Below are 19326 nucleotides of genomic sequence, written 5' to 3' on the forward strand. Positions count from 1 at the left end.
AGGTTGGCAGCAATAAAAAGAGTTTAGACAGCCCCCATCAGAAGAAAGGGACAGCCCTCAAGGTCGCTAGGATGGAGCTCTGCTGAGTTGCGCCTGTCCCTGGCTGCCTGCAGGGAGGGGAGAATGGGGCCAGATGCAGAGGGAAGGGGAAGCCGCTCAGTCTGACGGCAGAGTCACTCCCCACTCCCCAGACACTGCTGCTCAAGCAACCCCAGATAAAAACTGCCCCATAACTCAGGGAGATGCAGCCTCTGCCCTAACTGCTGCTTTTAAGTACAGCCACACCCTTCCCGCGGCCAAAGCAGACTTGCCCAGCAGCCAGGTCGGGGGTTGGAGCAGGAGCCAAAGCCAAGGACCCTCGCGGCCTCAGCTGCTTCCTGGGGAGCAGTCACAGCTGCAAACATGATAAGGCTGTGGGTCACGCACCATCTACCTACAACAGCAATACACAGGCCATCTGGAGGCTAAGGGACAGATGGAGGCCCTCAAAGACCATGCCCACCTTAGGTGTACCTTAGGCCAGCAGGCTGCATTTGCCTCAGCTGCCTCTCCCATTGCCCCCAAGCCCGCCCTCCTCGAGGAGGTCTCAGGCCACCACCATCAGCCAGGCAGAAAGCTCTGGTCTCCAACCTAAGTCATCCTCAGCCACAGGCCTCCCATAGGCCCTTATAAAATCAATGAGACAGGTCTGACCAGGGCTGACAGAGCCTCTTAGGGGGCCACATTTGCAGCCTGCCCATGGTCACGTTTTAACCCAAACCGAGCCCACAGACTTGGCCTTCCCAAGGGGCCAGACTCTAGCCATCCATCCAACAGGCCCAGGAAGGGGGCTACTTACAGAAGGGACCACTTCATCCACACGAGCACGCACTGGGGAGTACTATGGATGGTGGTGAAGTAAAAATCAGAAAGGACGCATCTAAAGAAGCTAAAGAGGGAATTCCCAGGTGGTCCAGTGGTTAGGACTCGGCGCTTTCACTGCAGGGGCCCGGGTTTGATCCCTGGTTGGCGAACTAAGATCCTGCAAGCAGCACAGCATGGCCAAATCAATAAAGAAGCAGCTCTTGGGATTCTGAGACCCATGATGATCCACTAGGGCTTTACTGAGGGAGACGGTTATAACTAGTTTCCTTGTGTATTACATTACATGTTGTTTTGACAATTTTCTCTTCAATCAGTTGGAAGCCTCCAGTGAAATCCCTCACCTCAAAGAGCACCCCACTAACAAAGGAGCTTTGGGGGCTGTTGAGGCACCTAGAACCCCAGCCCCCATCATCACCACCCTCACATAACGAGGGCCCTGAGAGTAACCCAACACTAATATCTTGAAAGCCTGCTATGTGTCTAAAATGATACTAAAGTTTTTTAGAGATCCTGTCTTATTTAATTTGTACAACTCTATGATTGTTATCATGGGTTACCTTTTCAGAAACGAGGAAACGGGTTAAGTAACTTGCCTGCTAGTAAGTGATAGAACTGGGAGTGAAACCTCAGTCTCCACGTTCTTAAACACTATGCTGCCCTGCCATGGAGGACAGCTGCGGAGCTGGCAAGCTGATCTGAGTGTGGCTTCAGAACTGCAGAGGCCTCACAAGACTAGCCCCAGTTCTCAAGACTCTGGCAGCAAAGAGAGTAGTGGAGGGCTGTGAAGGGCCAGCTCATTTCATGAGGAGCTCTCATACTTCTGTGAGTACCCTGCCACCACAGTCCTGGGGCTTTCCAGGACTACGCTAAGTTCTGTATTACCTCCTCCTATCACATGAAAGGCTCCTCTGAGACAGGGGACATCTCCCAGATCACAGCTACCAGGCTACTAAAACCTCACTCCACCATCACTGCTGTTCACTGACCACCAGGCATATCCAGGAACTGCACTAGATGCTCTAATTACATACGCATTTCATCCATTACATCAATCCTGTCAAGGTATAAATTAGCCCCATTTTACAGATGAGAAAACTGAGGCACCAAGAGTTTACTTGACTGGCCACAAGGTGGCAGGTTTGGAAGGGAATCTGCAACTCCACAGGCCCCTCCTCTTATCCGTGAGACTGCCTTTCCCCAATGGAGTTCTGTCTGGGCAACACAGGGCTATGATGTGCTCTCCTGGAGTTCTCTGCCACCATTATCCAAAGCTGAGGAGGGCACACCCCAGTCCTCTCCCCAATGGAAAATGTGCAGACTCACTATCTTAGCAGCTCACGCCAAGATGCTCCAGGAAAGGCCACCAAGGGTGGCCATGAGAGCCAGAGGTGGAAGGTGCAAACCGGAGTGGCGTCAGCAGCCCTCACCCTCTGTCAGTGGGCACGCTGTTTGGTCCAGTAAACTAAAAGATCAGGCTGATTTCACAGACTTTCCTGCTGCCCACTACAAGTCCCCCTCCTCCTGCCCCCTCCAGGTTCTATAAATAACCCAGGTCAATGCATCAGAGGAAAGGCAGCCAGGTGGGTGTGGAAAGATCCTGGTGGAAAAGATGACTTCTATAAAGTAAATAAGGCTCCCATTCAGATCAAGGGGACTGTCCTTGGCTGCTAACAGGCGCACATGGGCCGACAGACGTAGACAGCTCAGTTAAGGAAGAGCCAGAGGCCAAGAAGAAAGCAAGAGCAGGAACTGAAGAAAAAATCAAAGCCCCTCCCCCACCCCGTGCAAGTCACTGACCTCACAGAAGCCACTCCCCACAAGCTGAGACTTTTTCTGTCTGCCCCTTAGTCTCCCCTCTAGTGCCCCCCACCCCCAGCCCGAGATGTGTTATCTACCAGTCGGGTCAGATTAACTGAGAGGTGGAGACTGAAGGACTGGGAAAGAAAGGGGTGGAATGAATTTGGGGACAGGAGCCTCTTCAGAAGAAGAAAGGGCTATGAGAGCCAGAGGAGAGCTTTCTGCCTCACCCCCACCCCCTTGGGCTCCCTGAGCCAGGCAAGAGGGAAAGGACAGAAAAGGGGAGGAAAAAAACAAAACAAGGGCCAAACTATACCACATGATCCACACCCAGCAACCAAACAGCAAGTCATGAGGGAAGGAGAGAAGGCCAGGGGAGGGGGAGATGGAGCTAAGTCACAGCCCTGCCCAAACCTGCCCTATGCTAACCCCTTTCCCACCCCAGGCTGCAAAGAGCCATGAAGGCCTTCTCTACCCACATTTTTGAAATGTTCAAGGTCAGATCCTTTTCTATCCAAATCCTGCTTTCATTTGGGTTTGTACCAGGCTCATCCTTCTCCAGCAAGCCTTCCTAGATTTACTCAGTTGGATGCCATTCCACTTGGGTAAACCTTTCCAGCAACTGTCACCAACCCCTTACCCTCCCCATCCAGGGCCCATGGGCCTAGGGGTGGCGTCACCCCACTTAAACACTTGAGTGACCCAGGGCAGGTTGTCAGCCCTGCGGACAGGCTTCCGGATCCTGCCCAAGCCCAAAACAGGAAATGAGGCTCCAAGCCTGAAGCCTTGATCTTAACACAGGGAAAGTTAAACGCTGCCAAAATAAATGATTTTTTAAAACCCACTGGTAAACCCTCTGGCCCTTCTAGGTTTAACTGACTGGGAGATTGTCTCCTGCTGTCCATTAAGCACGTGCTGCCTCCACCTCAGTCAAGATGCTTGAAGCCTGATTAAAGCGTTTCCTTCCTTTACTGAAAGGGTCTCCTGTTCTCAGACCAGAGACACAGAAGGGAAGAATCGGGGGCGTCTCTAAGCAACAGAGGGCATCCCAGTACCAGGCAAGAAGCAGATGCCCTCTGCAGCCTCTAGATTTGGTGGGGCGTCTCCGTTCATCCTCTGCCCTCCTCGAGGACAACACGGCACCTTCTTTCCCCCACAGGGCGAGGCAGGGCCTTCCCATTCCCCTGCGGGCCTGGTGTGGAACAGGCGCCCGAAGGCAGTTCCCTCCCCTTCGAGGAAAGTGAAACACGCCCGGAGGCCCTGGGAATGGCCACAAGATTTTCCTTCTTGAGTTTCCCACAGTCCAAGAGCCTCTGGATCCCACTCCTAACTTTACTTGACAATCTACTCCTAACAATAGGCCACCATTCTCACCTCCCCCCGGCCTTCCAAGGACACACCAGCGGCCAAGCACAGCCCAGCGCACATCTGGGATCGGAAGGAGATTCCGTTATGCGAAGAACCAACTTGTCGGTTTATGCCCTTGAGCGCTAGGCAAAAGGTCGCACCGCCCAGGCCGAGGTTCGGGGTCCTGCGTCTCCCCAGCCACGCCCCAAGAGGCCCTTAACCGTTTCCGCTCCCGCGCGCCCCTCACTCACTGTGTGTGCTGGGCGCGGCCTGCGCCGAAGACCTCGTCCAGCGCCACCACGGCCTGGCCCAGGAACTTGTCGACGCCGATGAGCGAGCGGTGCATGGTGGTAAGCACTAGCTGGCAGGCGGCGGCGGAGCCCGCGGCCCAGGGCGCCGGGCCCGCGTCGGTCTCCTGTGCCCGTAGCAGGCCGTCCAGGGCGCCGGGCGGCAGCTCGAAGGAGCACTCTTCGCGCCACTCGGGGCATCCCAGCGTCTTCTCTACCACCGACGTGCTGTACTTCTCACGGCCCACCTGGATCACCGTATACGCGTCGCTGGTGCTGCCCGCGCCCGAGCTCTTGCCCCGCAGCCCGCGGGCCCGCAGCACAGTCACCTGGACGTGCGTGGGTAGCCAGCGGGAGGGCCCAGCCGCCGTCTCGGCGCCCCGTACCAGGGCCATGGCGGGGGAAGCGGCGACGGGTGAGGGCTGGCCGAACCAGGCGTGGACACCCGGACCAAGTGAGAAACTGGGCAGCGGCGGAGGGCGGTCAGGATCCGGCTCGGAGCGCCGCCGCCGCCCACAGACTCGGCCGCCGCAGCTGCGGGCTGGGCTGGGCCGAGCCGGCCGCTGCCTCCCCGCCTCCCGGCTGCCGGCCGCGCCGCGACGTCAGCGCCCCGCCTCCCGCCCCGCCTAGCGGCCGGCGTCCCGCGACTCGCGACCTAACCCGTACCCGCGCCGAGGTGCGGCAGAGCTTGGGGATGGTGGCCCGCACGCCCTCGCCCCGTCTGCTGCAGACCAGCCTGGAGCTGGAGGGTCGCTGAGCGCCGCGAGGACCGTGGGCGGGGCGCAAGGCCTCCGCGGGGGTAGGGGGGGGCTCCCGCGTTGGTCCCCAGGAAACCCCGCCTCGCCTGCAGGCAGCGCGGCACCCTCGGCCGGGTATGAAATGCCCGCTTCGCGTCTCCCGGCCAATCCCAAGTCGTCCTTCAAGACGTCCCTGCTCCGGAAAGCTGTCGCCGTAAAACTGCCCCGCCCCGTCCCTCCCGGCATGGCCATCCCCTTGGCGCTGGCCAGTGGGAGCGATGCGGACCAGGGCCGCTCCCCAGTCTCGAGCGGCACTCCCCCTCCTCCAGCCCGCCCCTGCCCGGGAAGATGCCTGCGTGAAACCAGAAGTGATTCACGCTGCGCCACGTGATGGCCCCGCATCAGCGACCTGAAAGCGGGTGAGCTGCCGCTGTTTCCCTCCTCCGCGCGCGGGAGGAATCACGTGTGCAGCCAGAACCTGGCGCGGGAGTCCAGGGAGCAGGGCTCGCCCTCTGCGGACACTGCGGCGGAGAACAGAGTGATGAACAAATGAGTAACCACATCAGTATTTAAGTGTTCCCTCGGACCGCTGGGGCTTATGCGTCACGAGTTGGGGGAAATTATAGGCTCTGGTGGAGGTTTTAAACAATTACTTACACCCATTAAGTGCCTACTATGTGCAAAGCCCTGGGTATTACTTGCACGCTTGGTTTATTATTAATAATGATAACAATGGTTAATAATTACAGATGCTGAATTTCGGTCAATGCTGGTCCGTGTGCTTTACATGCGTTACCTCATTTTATCCCCAAAACAACCCTGTGGGGTAAGTATGGTTTTTATCCTTATTTTCAGGAAGGTAAAATTGCAGCTTAGGGAGGTTAACCTGCCCAAGATCCGTAACTGGCAGAGGTGGGATGTGAATCCACACAGATGACCCCAAAGTCTGTACTTTTCTTTTTAACTTTCAGAGCCTGTATTAAAAATAGTATTTTTAAAAAGACATGTAACACACAGCTAAAAACAAAATAAAGTAAAAAAATCAAATGGGACAGAAACGCTTATGATGAAAAGCAAAAAATTCCCTTTCCACCCCTCATTCCAGGGATAACCACTTAAAGCCATTTGTGTTTTCAGGCCTGGTAGTTACCTCCATATTTCTACATAAAATGCTTACATAACTATATCTAGAGTTTTCAGGACTGGCCATTATCTATTGTCTTCCTCCTATGATAGATAATGATGTAGCTCACACCCACTTCCCTCCCTCAATCCTATGTAGTTATGCTTTTTTTTTTTTTTTAGTTCCTCTATTGGATACCTTGACAGTGGAAACCTTTATTTCTTCTTGGGGAGACTCTCCACAGTACCTCTTGACTTTTTTATGCTGTGAAAGGAGGATGCCAAAATCCCACTTTCCGGGCCATGTCCCCTACCAGGAATATGGTTGTACACCGGGCACCCGAGACTCATGGGAGCATATGCACCAAGGCTCAATCCTAACAACCTTCCACCTTAACTGTGATCAAAATGGGGTGGAGGATTTCTCCACACTGAGCCCCATAGCCCAGCATCCCTGTGGACAGCACCTAGCTTTGGAGACAGCCAGATCTGCCTAAGGATCTTGGCTCTCTGCCACTTAGCAGCAATAAGACCTGAAGATTAAGTCAGCTCTCTAACCTCTCAGCCTTCTTTCCTGATCTAGAAAATGGGGATGATGATTCCTACTTGAAACAGTTGCTGAGAAGATGACATGAGAAAATATTGTCAAAGATTTTAACACAGTGGAAACCATCACAAATGATCTCAAAGCATCTGAAATTCATATATAGTTTTTTTTCTGATTATAAGTTATTTGGAAAATATAGAAAAATATAAAGAAGGAAATGAAAATAGATTCGAATATCACTGTTCAGAAATAAACACTGTTAACAATTTGTTGTATTGCTTTCCAGTCTTTACACTATATGTTGTTGTTTTATATGCATTATGGTTGTGAGGCAACTGTACTGTAATGGTTAAACCTGTGGGCTGTGGAATCCTGGTCCTAGCATCTACTTTATGTGTACTATCTCATTTACCCCTGAAGACAACCATTTAAGGCAAGTGCTGTTGCTACTCTCAGCTTCACGGATGAGGAAGCTAAAGCAGCTAAAGTTTGGGTGATTTTCCCCAAGTTTCTAACTGGAAAATTGCAGATAGTGGACTTGAACTCAGGTCTGAGTGACTCTACTGCCTCTGGTACTCTGCCCTCACACTAGCTTGTTGGTCACCTAAGCACTACATCATCTGAAGTCAATAAAGCGGGAAATGTTGTCATACCCATTTTACAGATGAAGAAATTGAGGTACAAAAAAGGTTAACAGACTTACCCAAGATTATAGAGTCAGGATGAAGCCCCTGAGAATGGATTCCCCAGGGGCTTTGCAAATGAAGATATCTTTACCAAACCACAGCTAACATATTTGTCACTGTCCTTTAATGGTTCTGTTTCATCTGTTTCTTAGCTCTTCAACATGACCAGACTGCCTCTTCCCTCCCGCCTCCCTCTGCCTCCCCCTGCCTCCCCCATGGAGTAGCAAGGCTCCAGGAACGGGCAAAAGAGAACTCAGATGGGCTACTCCCGCTCTCCTTCCTCCTGCCCTGGCCCTCATAGTTTGGCAAGGTCAGGCTTCCTGCTGACCTGAGATTGCAGTTGCAAGAGGGCAGTGAGGCCAGGAAGGGCTCCCCTGCAGGTCACTTGGCCCTAGGAGAAAGGGCGGGCTCTGCTAGCTGTCTGCAGTTGAGAAAAGAGCAGAAACTCTGAAGACACTGAGGTCTTGGTTACCTAGAGGTGTTTTCTCCTCTGGAAGATGAGACCACCCATCCCCACCCACTGCAGTTTGATGTGAGGGTTACAGAGAGGACCCTCCTACTTCCTCTTCCTCCCCAGGGCTGGATGTGTTCACCGCCTCCCTGGGCCTCTCTAGTCCGTTAGGGACAGTTCTTGCTTTGAAAGAGTGGTCCTTTGTGTAATTTCCACTCATTGCTTCCCTCTGCAACATCATAACCCTTCCAGACAGGCACTTCAAATATATTTGCCTGACTCTTCAAGCTATGTTTCCTCCTGTGCTTCGCCCTCCCTCCCACATCTGTTTTCTAGGCCCTTCACTGTAATAGAGTCACACAGCCCGGGTTCAAATCCTCGTGCCACGACTTACTAGCAGTATGAGATTGGGCAAATTACTGAACCCCAGAGTCTCAGTTTCCACGTTATAAAATGGGCCTAATAATGGGAAATCACTTCATAATGTTAGCATGAGAGCTATCTCAACATACTGTAAGCAGTGATGAGTAATATCATCTTAGAAATCTTTGCTCAAAGCAAAAGGTTGTACCTCCTTATTGTTTGATTTGCATTTCTTCGATTGCTAATGAGATTGAACATTTTTTCAGTTATTAGTCATTTATATTTCCTCTTTTAGTGAGTTGTCTATTTTCTGAATTGTCTATTTTCTATGCCCATTTTCTTTGAAACCTTAACTTATTCACTTATATTAACCCTTTCTATGTTAATAATAACACTTTGTCTTTTATATTTATTGCAAATATGTTTTGACATAAGTTAAGTAGTCAAGTCGTTGAATTTCTTCCATTGTTTCAAGCTTAGGTTCTTCCACACTCACAGGTCCAATAAATATCCATTCATAGTTTTTCTAGTTTTTAAATTGTTTGGCTTTTTCTTTGTTCTTTCATTCTCTTTAAATTCTTCTAGAAACTATTTTGGTGAATGATTTGAGGTGAAAATCTAACCTTCTCTCCCCAGCAGCTATCCAAGTTTCCCAATACTTATTGAAAAACCCTATCCCTTTGCCACTGATTTTCTCATGTAAGTTTTTATATACATACTATAGAGAGAGTCTGAACTTTGTACTCTAGTCCACTGAGATTTATATCTTTTTGTCAGTGCTATTCTGTTTTAATTATTGTTGCCTTTTAAATGCTTTATACAGCAGAAGAGAAAATCTTTACTTATTTCTTTTTCTTCAGAGATTTTTATAGCTACTCTCACCTGTGTATTCATCCACATGAGCTCTAATGCTTTTTGGAATTGTGAGAGAAATTGTTTTGAGAAAAATTGACATCTTTACAAACAACAGCCATACTCTGGACTTCTATTTAACATTGTGCTGGAGGTTCTAGCTAGTGCACTTAGGCAAGAAAACAAAATAAAACTATCCAGATTGGAAAGGAAGAGTAAAACTATCTCTTTGCAGATTACATGACCTTGTAAATAGAAAATCCTAAGGAATCCACTAAGAAATTATTAGAACTAATAAATGGGTACAGGAAGGTTACAGGATACAAGATCAATGTATTAAAATCAATTGTATTTCTAAACACTAGCAATGAAAAATTAAAACAATTCCATTTATAAAAGTATAAAAAAGAATAAAGTACTTAGAAATAAATAGAATATAACAAAAGAAGTATAACAAAAGAAAACTACAAAACATCATTGAAAGAAATTAACAAAGACTTAATTAAATGGAAAGATATCTCACTTTCATGAATTGGAAGACTTAATACTGTTAAGATGCCAATACACCCCAAATTGGCCTGCAGATTCAACACATTCCCCATCAATATCCCAGCTGCTGTTTTTGCAGAAATTGACAAGCTGATCCAGGAAATCATATGGAAATGCAAGGGACCCAGAATAGCCAAACAAGTCTTGGAAACGAAAAGCAAAGTTGGAGGATTCACACTTCCCGATTTCAAAACTTACTACAAATCAAGACAATGAGGTACTGGCATAAGGATAGACATAGATCAGTGGAATAGAATTGAGATTCCAGAAATAAACCCTTGTATTTACGGCTGACTGATTTTTCAATAAAGGTGCCAAGACCATTCCATAGGGAAAGAATGGTCTTTTCAACAAATGGTGTTAGGACAGCTGGATATTTGCATGCAAAAGAATTAAGTTGAACCCCTTTGCTACACCATACACAAAAGTTAACTCAAAATAGATCATAGGCCTAAATATAAACACTAAAACTATAAAGCTTTTTGAAGAAAATGCAGAAGTAAATATTCATGACCTTGGGTTAGGCAAAGACTTCTTAGATACAATACCAGAAGCACAAACAACCAAAGAAAAAATACATAAACTAGACTTCATGAAAATTAAAAACTCCTGTCCTTCAAAAGACACCATCAAGAAAGTAAAAAGACAACCTATGGGATGAGAGAAAAGATTTTTAAATCATATATGTGATAAGAGGCTAGTATCCAGAATATTTAAAGAACTCATAATTCAACAATAAAGACAACCCAATTAAAAAATGGGCAAATGATTTGAATAGATACTTCCCTAAAGAAGATATACAAATAGCCAATACATACACGAAAATGTATCAAAAACATTATTCATTAAGGAGATACAAATCAAAACCACAATGAAGTACCACTTCACTCCCTCTAGACAGATAATAACAAGTGTCGTCAGGATGTGGAGACTCTGGAACCCTCATACATTGCTGGTGGGAATATAAAATGGTACAGCTGCTTTGGAAAACATTTAGGCAGTTACTCAAATCGTTAAACATAGGAGCTACCATATGACCCAGCAATTTCACTCCTAGAAATATGCCCAAGAGAAATGAAAAATGCGTCTTACATAAAAAGTGTGCAAAGGGCTTCCCTGGTGGCACAGTGGTTGAGAGTCCGCCTGCCGATGCAGGGGACACGGGTTCGTGCCCCGGTCCGGGAAGATCCCACACGCCGCGGGGCGGCTGGGCCCGTGAGCCATGGACGCTGAGCCTGCGCGTCCGGAGCCTGTGCTCCGCAACGGGAGAGGCCACAACAGTGAGAGGCCCGCGTACGGAAAAAAAAAAAAAAGTGTGCATGAATATTCATTCCCAGATTCCTACCTCAAACCTACAAACCTATGACCACCTGCATTTTTCCTATCTCAGAGAAAGAGGTTTTCCTGTGTGCTCCATTTTCCTCTCTGTGCCTTGGGGCAGCCTAAGCTTTCATCTCCTCCTTCATTTCTATGTTTCTTCTCCACTGGTTCCTTCATCTCATCATATAAATATGTTCGTCTCTCCCAATAAAAACAGAGAAAACAACAACTCCCCCTCTCTATCAGTCTGTACGATGTCCTCCTTTCCTTCAGGTTTCCTGAAGATGATTTACCCTCCTCGTCTTTATCCCCTTCTTCCTCATTCACACCCCAAACCACAGCAGCCAGGCTCTCCAAGCTCCTACCCCATCTGTGATTGCAAAATTCCAGGCCCCTCCTTCAGGCTTTATCTTACTTGACCTCTCTTTGGCATTAATCACTCCCTTCTCCAAACTCCCTCAACCCCACTCTCTGCCTCTGGGCCTGCTCTTTTTTTTTTTTAATTTATTTTTATTTATTTGGCTGTGCCGGGTCTTAGTTGCAGCATGCGGGATCTTTAGTTGCAGCATGCGGGATCTTTTAGTTGTGGCATGCGGGCTCTTAGTTGCAGCATGTGGGATCTAGTTCCCTGACCAGGGATCGAACCCAGGCCCCCTGCACTGGGAGCACGGAGGGAGTCTTAACCGCTGGACCACCAGGGAAGTCCCTGGGCTCTTCTACGCGTTTACTCCTGCCTCTTCCTCCACTCACTACTTCTAGGTCTCCTTCAGGGGCTTCTCTTCCTCCCCCATTTCTTAACATTGGTTTATTTCTCAGCCCTCTTCTCTTTTCAATCCTCAGACTTTCCCTGGAGATTTCTTTGGAGAAATGGCTGATTCTAGGACTAGGGCAGGGAAAATACAAGATGAGCTTGTATGATTTTGTAAAGCCAGAAAACAAGGAAATCCTCAGGAAGAAAAGCAGGGGAAGTAGAAGGGTAGTGTCAAAAGAGCACAGACGCCAACATGAAAGAACTCCCAGTGGCCAGAGCTGGAACAATTTGAGTAATACAATATATCACAATAGTATTGGATTATAACCCATAAAATAAAATAAATATCCATGAGTCTAAAGTTATATTAATAAATGATTGAATGAATAAATAAGTAAATGAGGAGAAGAGAAAATTCTTCCTTACAGAAGAATTCTAATAGATACTGCCCCCTCCAAGAAGTGGAACTTAATTCCCCTCTCCTTGTGTGTGACTGGACTCAGAGACTCACCTTCAAAGAATAGAGTATGAAAAATGGAAATTTTACAGTGACAAAACCTGGCAAACACCACCTTAATCAAGTGATCTAGATCAACATCCCTGGTGATAAATCATATTGATTAGCATGTTCCCAACGCTATAAGGGCATTTCACCTCTGTGCCTTTCTAAAAACTCATAGCTGCTTTCTAAACAAGAGAAAGACAACAGACAAATCCAAGTTGAGGGGCATCCTTCAGAATACCTGAGTAGGACCCTTCAAAAGTGTCGAGGTCATGATAACCATCAGAGGTGGGAGGAAATTTATGAGACATGTCCTTCCTTGAGGGGACCTGAGCCGTGTACATCCCTAACACATCCCCCAAGTGCGATCCTTAAACACTAGGTTTTAGTTTTACCTGTTATTTTGAAGAAAAGACCTTTTAAAAATTAATTCGTTTATTTATTTTTATTGAGATATAGTTGATTTATAAGATTATATAAGTTTCAGGTGTACAACATAGTGATTCACAATTTTTAAAGTTTATACTCCTTTTATAGTTATTATAAAATATTGGCTATATTCCTTATGCTGTACAATCTATCCTCTTAGCTTATTTATTTTATACATAGTAGTTTGTACCTCTTAATCCCCTACTCCTATCTTGCACCTACCCCTTCCCTCTCCTCTTATAACCACTAGTTTGATCTCTATATCTGTGAGTCTGTTTCTTTTTTGTTATATTCACTCGTTTGCTGTATGTTTTAGATTCCACATATAAGTGATAACATACAGTATTTGTCTCTCTCTGTCTGACTTATTTCACTAAGCATAAGATCCTCCAAGTCTATCCATGTTGTTGCAAATGGCAAAATTTCATTCTTTTTTAGAACTGAGTAGTATTCCATTGTGTATATATATATATTTAACATCTTTATTAGAGTATAATTGCTTTACAATGGTGTGTCAGTTTCTGCTTTATAACAAAGTGAATCAGTTATACATATACATATGTCCCCATATCTCTTCCCTTTTGCATCTCCCTCCCTCCCACCCTCCCTATCCCACCTCTCTAGGTGGTCACAAAGCACCGAGCTGATCTCCCCGTGCTATGCGGCTGCTTCCCACTAGCTATCTATTTTACGTTTGGTAGTGTATATATGTCCATGTCACTCTCTCACTTTGTCCCAGCTTACCCTTTCCCTTCCCCGTATCCTCAAGTCCATTCTCTAGTAGGTCTGCATCATTATTCCCGTCTTGCTCCTATGTTCTTCTGACCATTTTTTTTTTTTTAGATTCCATATATATGTATTAGCATACGGTATTTGTTTTTCTCTTTCTGACTTACTTCACTCTGTATGACGGTCTCTAGGTCCATCCACCTCACTACAAATAACTCAGTTTCATTCCTTTTTATGGCTGAGTAATATTCCATTGTATATATGTGCCACAGCTTCTTTATCCATTCATCTGTCGATGGACACTTAGGTTGCTTCCATGTCCTGGCTATTGTAAGTAGAGCTACAATGAGCATTGTGGTACATGACTCTTTTTTAATTATGGTTTTCTCAGGGCATATGCCCAGTAGTGGGATTGCTGGGTCGTATGGTAGTTCTATTTTTAGTTTTTTAAGGAACCTCCATACTGTTCTCCATAGTGGCTGTATCAATTTACATTCCCACCAACAGTGCAAGAGGGTTCCCTTTTCTCCACACCCTCTCCAGCATTTATTGTTTGTAGATTTTTTGATGATGGCCATTCTGACTGGTGTGAGATGATATCTCGTTGTAGTTTTGATTTGCCTTTCTCTAATGATTAATGATGTTGAGCATTCTTTCATGTGTTTGTTGGCAATCTGTATATCTTCTTTGGAGAAATGTCTAAAAAATATGAAACGCTTCACGAATTTGCGTGTCATCCTTGTGCAGGGGCCATGCTAATCTCTGTATCGTTCCAATTTTAGTATATGGGCTGCCGAAGCAAGCACCCACTGTACGTATATTGTTGGACACTTAGGTTGCTTCCATATCTTGGCCATTGTAAACATGCTGTATGAACACTGGGAGTTCATATGTCTTTTCAAATTAATGTTTTCATTTTCTTCACATATATACCAAAGAGTGGAATTGCTGAATCATATGGTAGTTCTGTTTTTAGTTTTTTGAGGAACGTCCGTACCATTTTCCACAGTGGCTGCACCAACTTACCTTTTCACTTGTACATTTAGTGCACGAGGGTTCTCTTTGCTCCACATCCTTACCAACATTTGTTACTTGTGGTCTTTTTGATGATAGCCGTTCTGAGAGGTGTGAGGTGATATCTCATTGTGGTTTTGATTTGCAGTTCCCTGATGATTAACCATGTTGTGCATTTTTTCATGTGGCTGTTGGCCATCTGTATTTCTTCGCTGGAAAAATGTCTGTTCAGGTCTTCTGCTTATTTTTTAATTGGGTTGTTTGTTTGTTTGTTTTTGATGTTGAGTTGTATGATCTGCCTATGTATTTTGGATATTAACCCCTTATCAGTCATATCATTTGTAAATATTTTCTCCCATTCAGTAAGTTGTCTTTTTGTTTTGTGGATGGTTTCCTTTGCTGTGCAAAAGATTTTAAGCTTAATTAGGTCCCATTTATTTTTTGCTTTTATTTCTTTTATCTTAGGAGACAGAGCCAAAAAGAAAATATTGCTACAATTTATGTCAAATAGTGTTCTGTCCATGTTTTCTTCTAGGAGTTTTATGGTTTCTGACCTTACATTTAGATCTTCAATCCCTTTTGAGTTTATTTTTATATGTGGTGTGAGAAAATGTTCTAATTTCATTCTTTTACATGTAGCTGTCCCGTTTTCCCAGCACAATTTATTGAAGAGACTCTCTTTTCTCCATTGTATATTCTTGCCTCCTTTGTTGTAGATTAACTGACCGTAAGTGCATGAATTTATTTCTGGGCTCTCTATTTTGTTCCATTGATCTACATCTCTGCTTTCGTGCCAGTACCATACTCTTTTGATTACTATAGCTTTGTAGCACAGTCTGAAGGAGAAAAGACTTTTATTCTATCTTTAGAAAATATTACAAAATCATTGTTATGTGAAGACATGGTCAAATGAAACCAAAAAACAGCAGGAGAAAAGTATTACAAAAGTATGTGAGGTGGTTAGCTTTTTAAAATTACATTATTTTCTGGATTTGAGGATGTTTTTGGTATTTGTCAACTTAATTTTTTTTTAACTTTGGGGATAATTTTAGGTTTACAGAAAAGCTCCAAAACTAGTACAGAGAGTTCCCATTTATCCTTAACCCAGCTTCCATTAATGTTAACATTTTACAGGTACATTCATCCAAACTAAGAAACCAACATTTGGTACAATATCATTAACTAGACTACAGACTTTATTCCGATTTTACCAGTTTTTCCATTAACATCATTTTTTCTTTTCCAAGATCCAATCCAGGATCCCACATTGCATTTGGTCATCATGTCTCCTTAGTTTCCTCCCACCTGTGATGTTTACTTGACAGTAATTCATTAAATGATACACTTGCTTTATATGATTTTCTGAATTTGTGTTATATTTAACAATAACAAATTAAAAACAAAAACAATCATAATGGTTTCTCATTGCTCTTAGAGTAAGGGCAGCCAGCCTCAGCCTGGCCAGTGAGGCCCAAATGACCTTGTGCCAACCTACCTGTACAGCCTCTCCCTGACTCATAGTAGCCTAGTCAAGCCGGCCTCCTTTCCATCTCTTGTATTTTACCTTGCTCCTTCCTGCCACAGGGCTTTGCACCTGCTATTTCCTCTCCCTGGCACACTCTTTCCTCCTCTTTGCCAAGGTAACTCCTACTCCTCTGTTGATATCATTTCAGCATCTCTCATGCAGTCCAGCCTTGCCTGGCCTCCCTAGCTGTGCAGAATCTCCTTACCACAGGCTCTCATTGCTGTCCACAGGGGCAATGCTACATTGGTTTGTGTTTTCAAGGAGAGGCTAGAGAACCTGAATCGCTGTGTAGAGTGAGAAGAATTTCAAGTTTCCCACAGCCACCTAGCAATCCATGAGGGAGGGGCAGGCAGAAGAGATCAGAGGGGACAGCAGAACCAGCAAAATGCAAGAGGCATATGTTTTTAAGCACGACTTTTGTTATTCTAATTTTAGTGCATTAGGGGCAGATGACATGGTCTGTATGATATTGATTCTATGAAATTTATTACAGCTTCTTTCACGGCCAGTTTAAATGTTCTTCTGGCGCTCAAAAAGAGTGTGAGTTCTCTGTTGGGTGTAGGGTTCTATTATACCTAATAGATCAAATTTATTAATTGTATTGTTTAGATCATCAGTATCTCTAATTTTTGTCTTGTTCTGTTGGTATCTAGGTTTCTAAGGGGAGTGACTTTGGAGTTACACAGGCTTAAGGATATTTATTTATAAGTAAAAAGATAAAGATTAATTTCTAAAAATTATACATTTTTCAAATTGTTGGGGTTGGGGAGAAACAACAAAGAAAACACAGACCAGAAAGCAAAATGAGGGAAAACGAAGGGGTATTAAAAAGCAATCTGAATCTATAAAAGATGACACAACTAAATCTATCTGCATAACAATAATTGAATGGGAGAGACTTGCCAGCTGAAAGAAAATACTTTCAGATACAGTTTTTAAAAACTTAATGAAAATATATGCTATCAATAAAAGATATGCCTAAAATAAAAATGCTCAAGGAGTTTGAAAGTAGAAGAATTGAAAGTCAGTGGGTTTTAAAATAACTTGACGGCTTTCTGTCCATGGATGCCGCCAAGTGAGCATCATTGATGTCTCCCCGCTCCACTGCCGTCATGTCTAAGTCAGGGTCTCCCAAAGAGCCCGAACAGCTGCAGAAGCTCTTCATCGGAGGTTTGAGCTTTGAAACAACCGATGACATTCTGAGGAGCCATTCTGAGCGATGGGAAGCGCTCACAGTTTGTGTGGTAATGAGGGATCCAAGCACCAAGCGCTCCAGAGGCTTCGGGTTTGTCACATATGCCCTTGCAGAGGAGGTGGATATGGCCATGAATGCAAGGCCACACAAGGAACAGAATAGAAAGTCCAGAAATAGCCTTACATGTGCATAGGATTTAATCTATGATAAAGATGATATCTCAAATATGTAAGAAAAGGACAACTTTACTTCCCACTTGTAAAAAAAAGTCATAAATATTAAATACAAAGGTAGAATTCCAGCTCATAAAAAAAATGTCAGATAAAGATCTACACATTAAAAACCCCACTCAAGTAATAGAATAAAATATAGGAGTTTACTTTTATATTTGGGGTTGCATCTCAACTGCTCAGAGAATTTGAATAAACAGTTCACAAGGGAAATACAAAGGGCAGTTTAACATATGCAAAAAAGTTTAACCTCACTGGTAGCTTAAAATTGTAAATGAATACAAAGTGATACCCAGTGTGGGGGGCAAAAGGATACACTTGGGGTGAGTATAAACTGGCAAAGCCTTTTTAGAGACCAATTCAGCAATATCTATCAATAATTTAAAACAAGTTATCCCTATAATCTGGCAAGTCTATTTCAAGGAATTTACACTGTGGAAATCCTCACATAAATGCACAAAGAACATTGTAAAAGGGTGTTCATTTCTGCTTTAAAACAGCAAACCACTTGGGATGGAGCCTAAATATCCATTAATAGAGATGAAGTCACAGCATGTCAGAGAAAAGGCCATGAGCGCTGCAGGCTGCTGAGGAAAGGGGAGCCGTAGTCTCACTGGCCCTGTGCTGAGAGTCTGAGGGTTACTCAGACCTTCAGTCCCATCCAGGATGAGCTGTGGTCTCCAAGTGCCAGAGTTTCTTTATACTGCTAGACTTCAGCTTTGGTGACTAACTTCTCATTTATTTTTAGAAAAACACTTAAGCCCTAGGCCTTTTAGTTAGGCAAATTATAAAGATATATCCAACATCCTATTTTAAAATAAAAAAGGTTTAAAACAGTAAGACTCTCTGCATATTTTATATTGCCGAGGATGGAGGGGAAAAGTGTCTTTGTAAATGGTTCCGTTTCATTCATGTATTGATTCAACAAATGAGGGTCAGACAGCCTCTCAAGAAGCTGTCTTCACGGAGGGAGGAACTCTCGCGAGGGAACAGTTATTAAATACTTAACCACAAAAATACAAAACTGAAAACTTCAGTAAGCACTGGGAAGGGATGGCATAGGATGTGGGAGGCTGTATTATGGGGGCTTATATGTAGGAGTCTATAGTATAGGGAATATAGCTAGACTTCATTTTGGTTGGTCAGGGAAGGTTTCCCTGAGGAAATTGCCTTAGGTGAGACCCAAGAAAGATGAGAGGCAGAAAGGAATCCCAGAACAGTTTGCATAAAAAGGAAAGGGCTTGTGCAAAGGCCCAAGGTAGGGAATTGCTGGGAACATTTATGACATTAAGAAAAGGCTGGTGTGGCCTGAGTATGGAGTGGGATGGCAGGAGGGAAAGGCAGGAGCCTGTGGGCCACTTTAAGGATTTGGGATTTTCTACTAAGGGCAATGCAAAACTATTTGTGGATTAGGAAAATGTTTATTTTCAACAAATATGATTCAGACCAGGCAGTCTCCAGAGTTTTGGGCAAGGGTGTGGGTATGTACTAGTCAAAACAGTTACCCACAGGAAATTGGGAGGAGAGCCAGGAAGGCAGCCAGAAGTACTCCAGGGCGAATCTCCTCTTCAATATGGAGACCCTGAGGGGCCCCCACTGGCAGTGCCAAAGCACATTTTTGAGGCTGTTTTGTGAGGCTGTGCACAAGCTATAATTCAGACAGATGAATCCAGACATTGGGAGGTACACTGATGGTGTTCTTGGGTGGGGATGGGATGCAGGAAACGGGTAAGTTTTGAGTAAGTTCTGCCATATTGATGGGGAATTGTGCTGCCTAATTTTCCAATTAAAAAAAAATTCAGATTATAATATGAAATTTTAAAGTTTTTAGTGTTTGCAGCAATTTCAAAATTTATAAAATATAAATCAAATACATTTGAGGTTGGATATTTTATTAGTTGCCTATAGCCAGTACAATAAATTACCACAAACTTTGTGACTTAAAACAGCACAAATGTATTCCCTTGCTGTTCTAGGGTCCAGATATCTGCAATCAGTTTTACTGGTCTAAAATCAAGGCATCAGCAGG

At 44.7% G+C, this 19326-nt stretch overlaps 1 protein-coding gene, 1 long non-coding RNA gene and 1 other non-coding gene across 10 annotated transcripts in view; 1 reads left to right on the plus strand and 2 right to left on the minus strand.

Moving 5' to 3' along the window:
- RAB11FIP5 (RAB11 family interacting protein 5) overlaps nt 1-5112 on the minus strand; it is a 36649-nt gene extending 31537 nt beyond the window's left edge. For all 7 annotated transcript variants that reach the window (XR_003438286.1, XM_027132019.1, XM_027132017.1 and 4 more), the window contains exon 1: nt 4260-5112. Coding sequence is in view for 6 of the 7 variants with exons in the window: in XM_027132019.1 (XP_026987820.1) it covers nt 4260-4690 (431 nt within the window). In the remaining variant the exon portion in view is untranslated. The remainder of the gene's footprint in view (nt 1-4259) is intronic.
- Nucleotides 5106-8699, plus strand: LOC113633655 (uncharacterized). 2 transcript variants are annotated; one of them, XR_003438288.1, is made up of 3 exons: nt 5106-5451; nt 5782-5858; nt 6338-8699. It is a non-coding gene; the product is annotated as an uncharacterized LOC113633655 (long non-coding RNA). The 2 variants fall into 2 exon arrangements; XR_003438287.1 differs by having other exon boundaries at nt 6738-8699.
- A 5336-nt stretch (nt 8700-14035) lies between these two features.
- LOC113633672 (U6 spliceosomal RNA) lies at nt 14036-14139 on the minus strand. The gene has a single exon (XR_003438297.1). It is a non-coding gene; the product is annotated as a U6 spliceosomal RNA (small nuclear RNA).
- Nucleotides 14140-19326: the final 5187 nt, after the last annotated feature.

This window comes from Aethalodelphis obliquidens, unplaced genomic scaffold (assembly GCF_003676395.1).
Source record: "Aethalodelphis obliquidens isolate GAN/ISIS:26980383/991018 unplaced genomic scaffold, ASM367639v1 scaffold40, whole genome shotgun sequence".
In the NCBI taxonomy this organism is placed as follows: domain Eukaryota; kingdom Metazoa; phylum Chordata; class Mammalia; order Artiodactyla; family Delphinidae; genus Aethalodelphis; species Aethalodelphis obliquidens.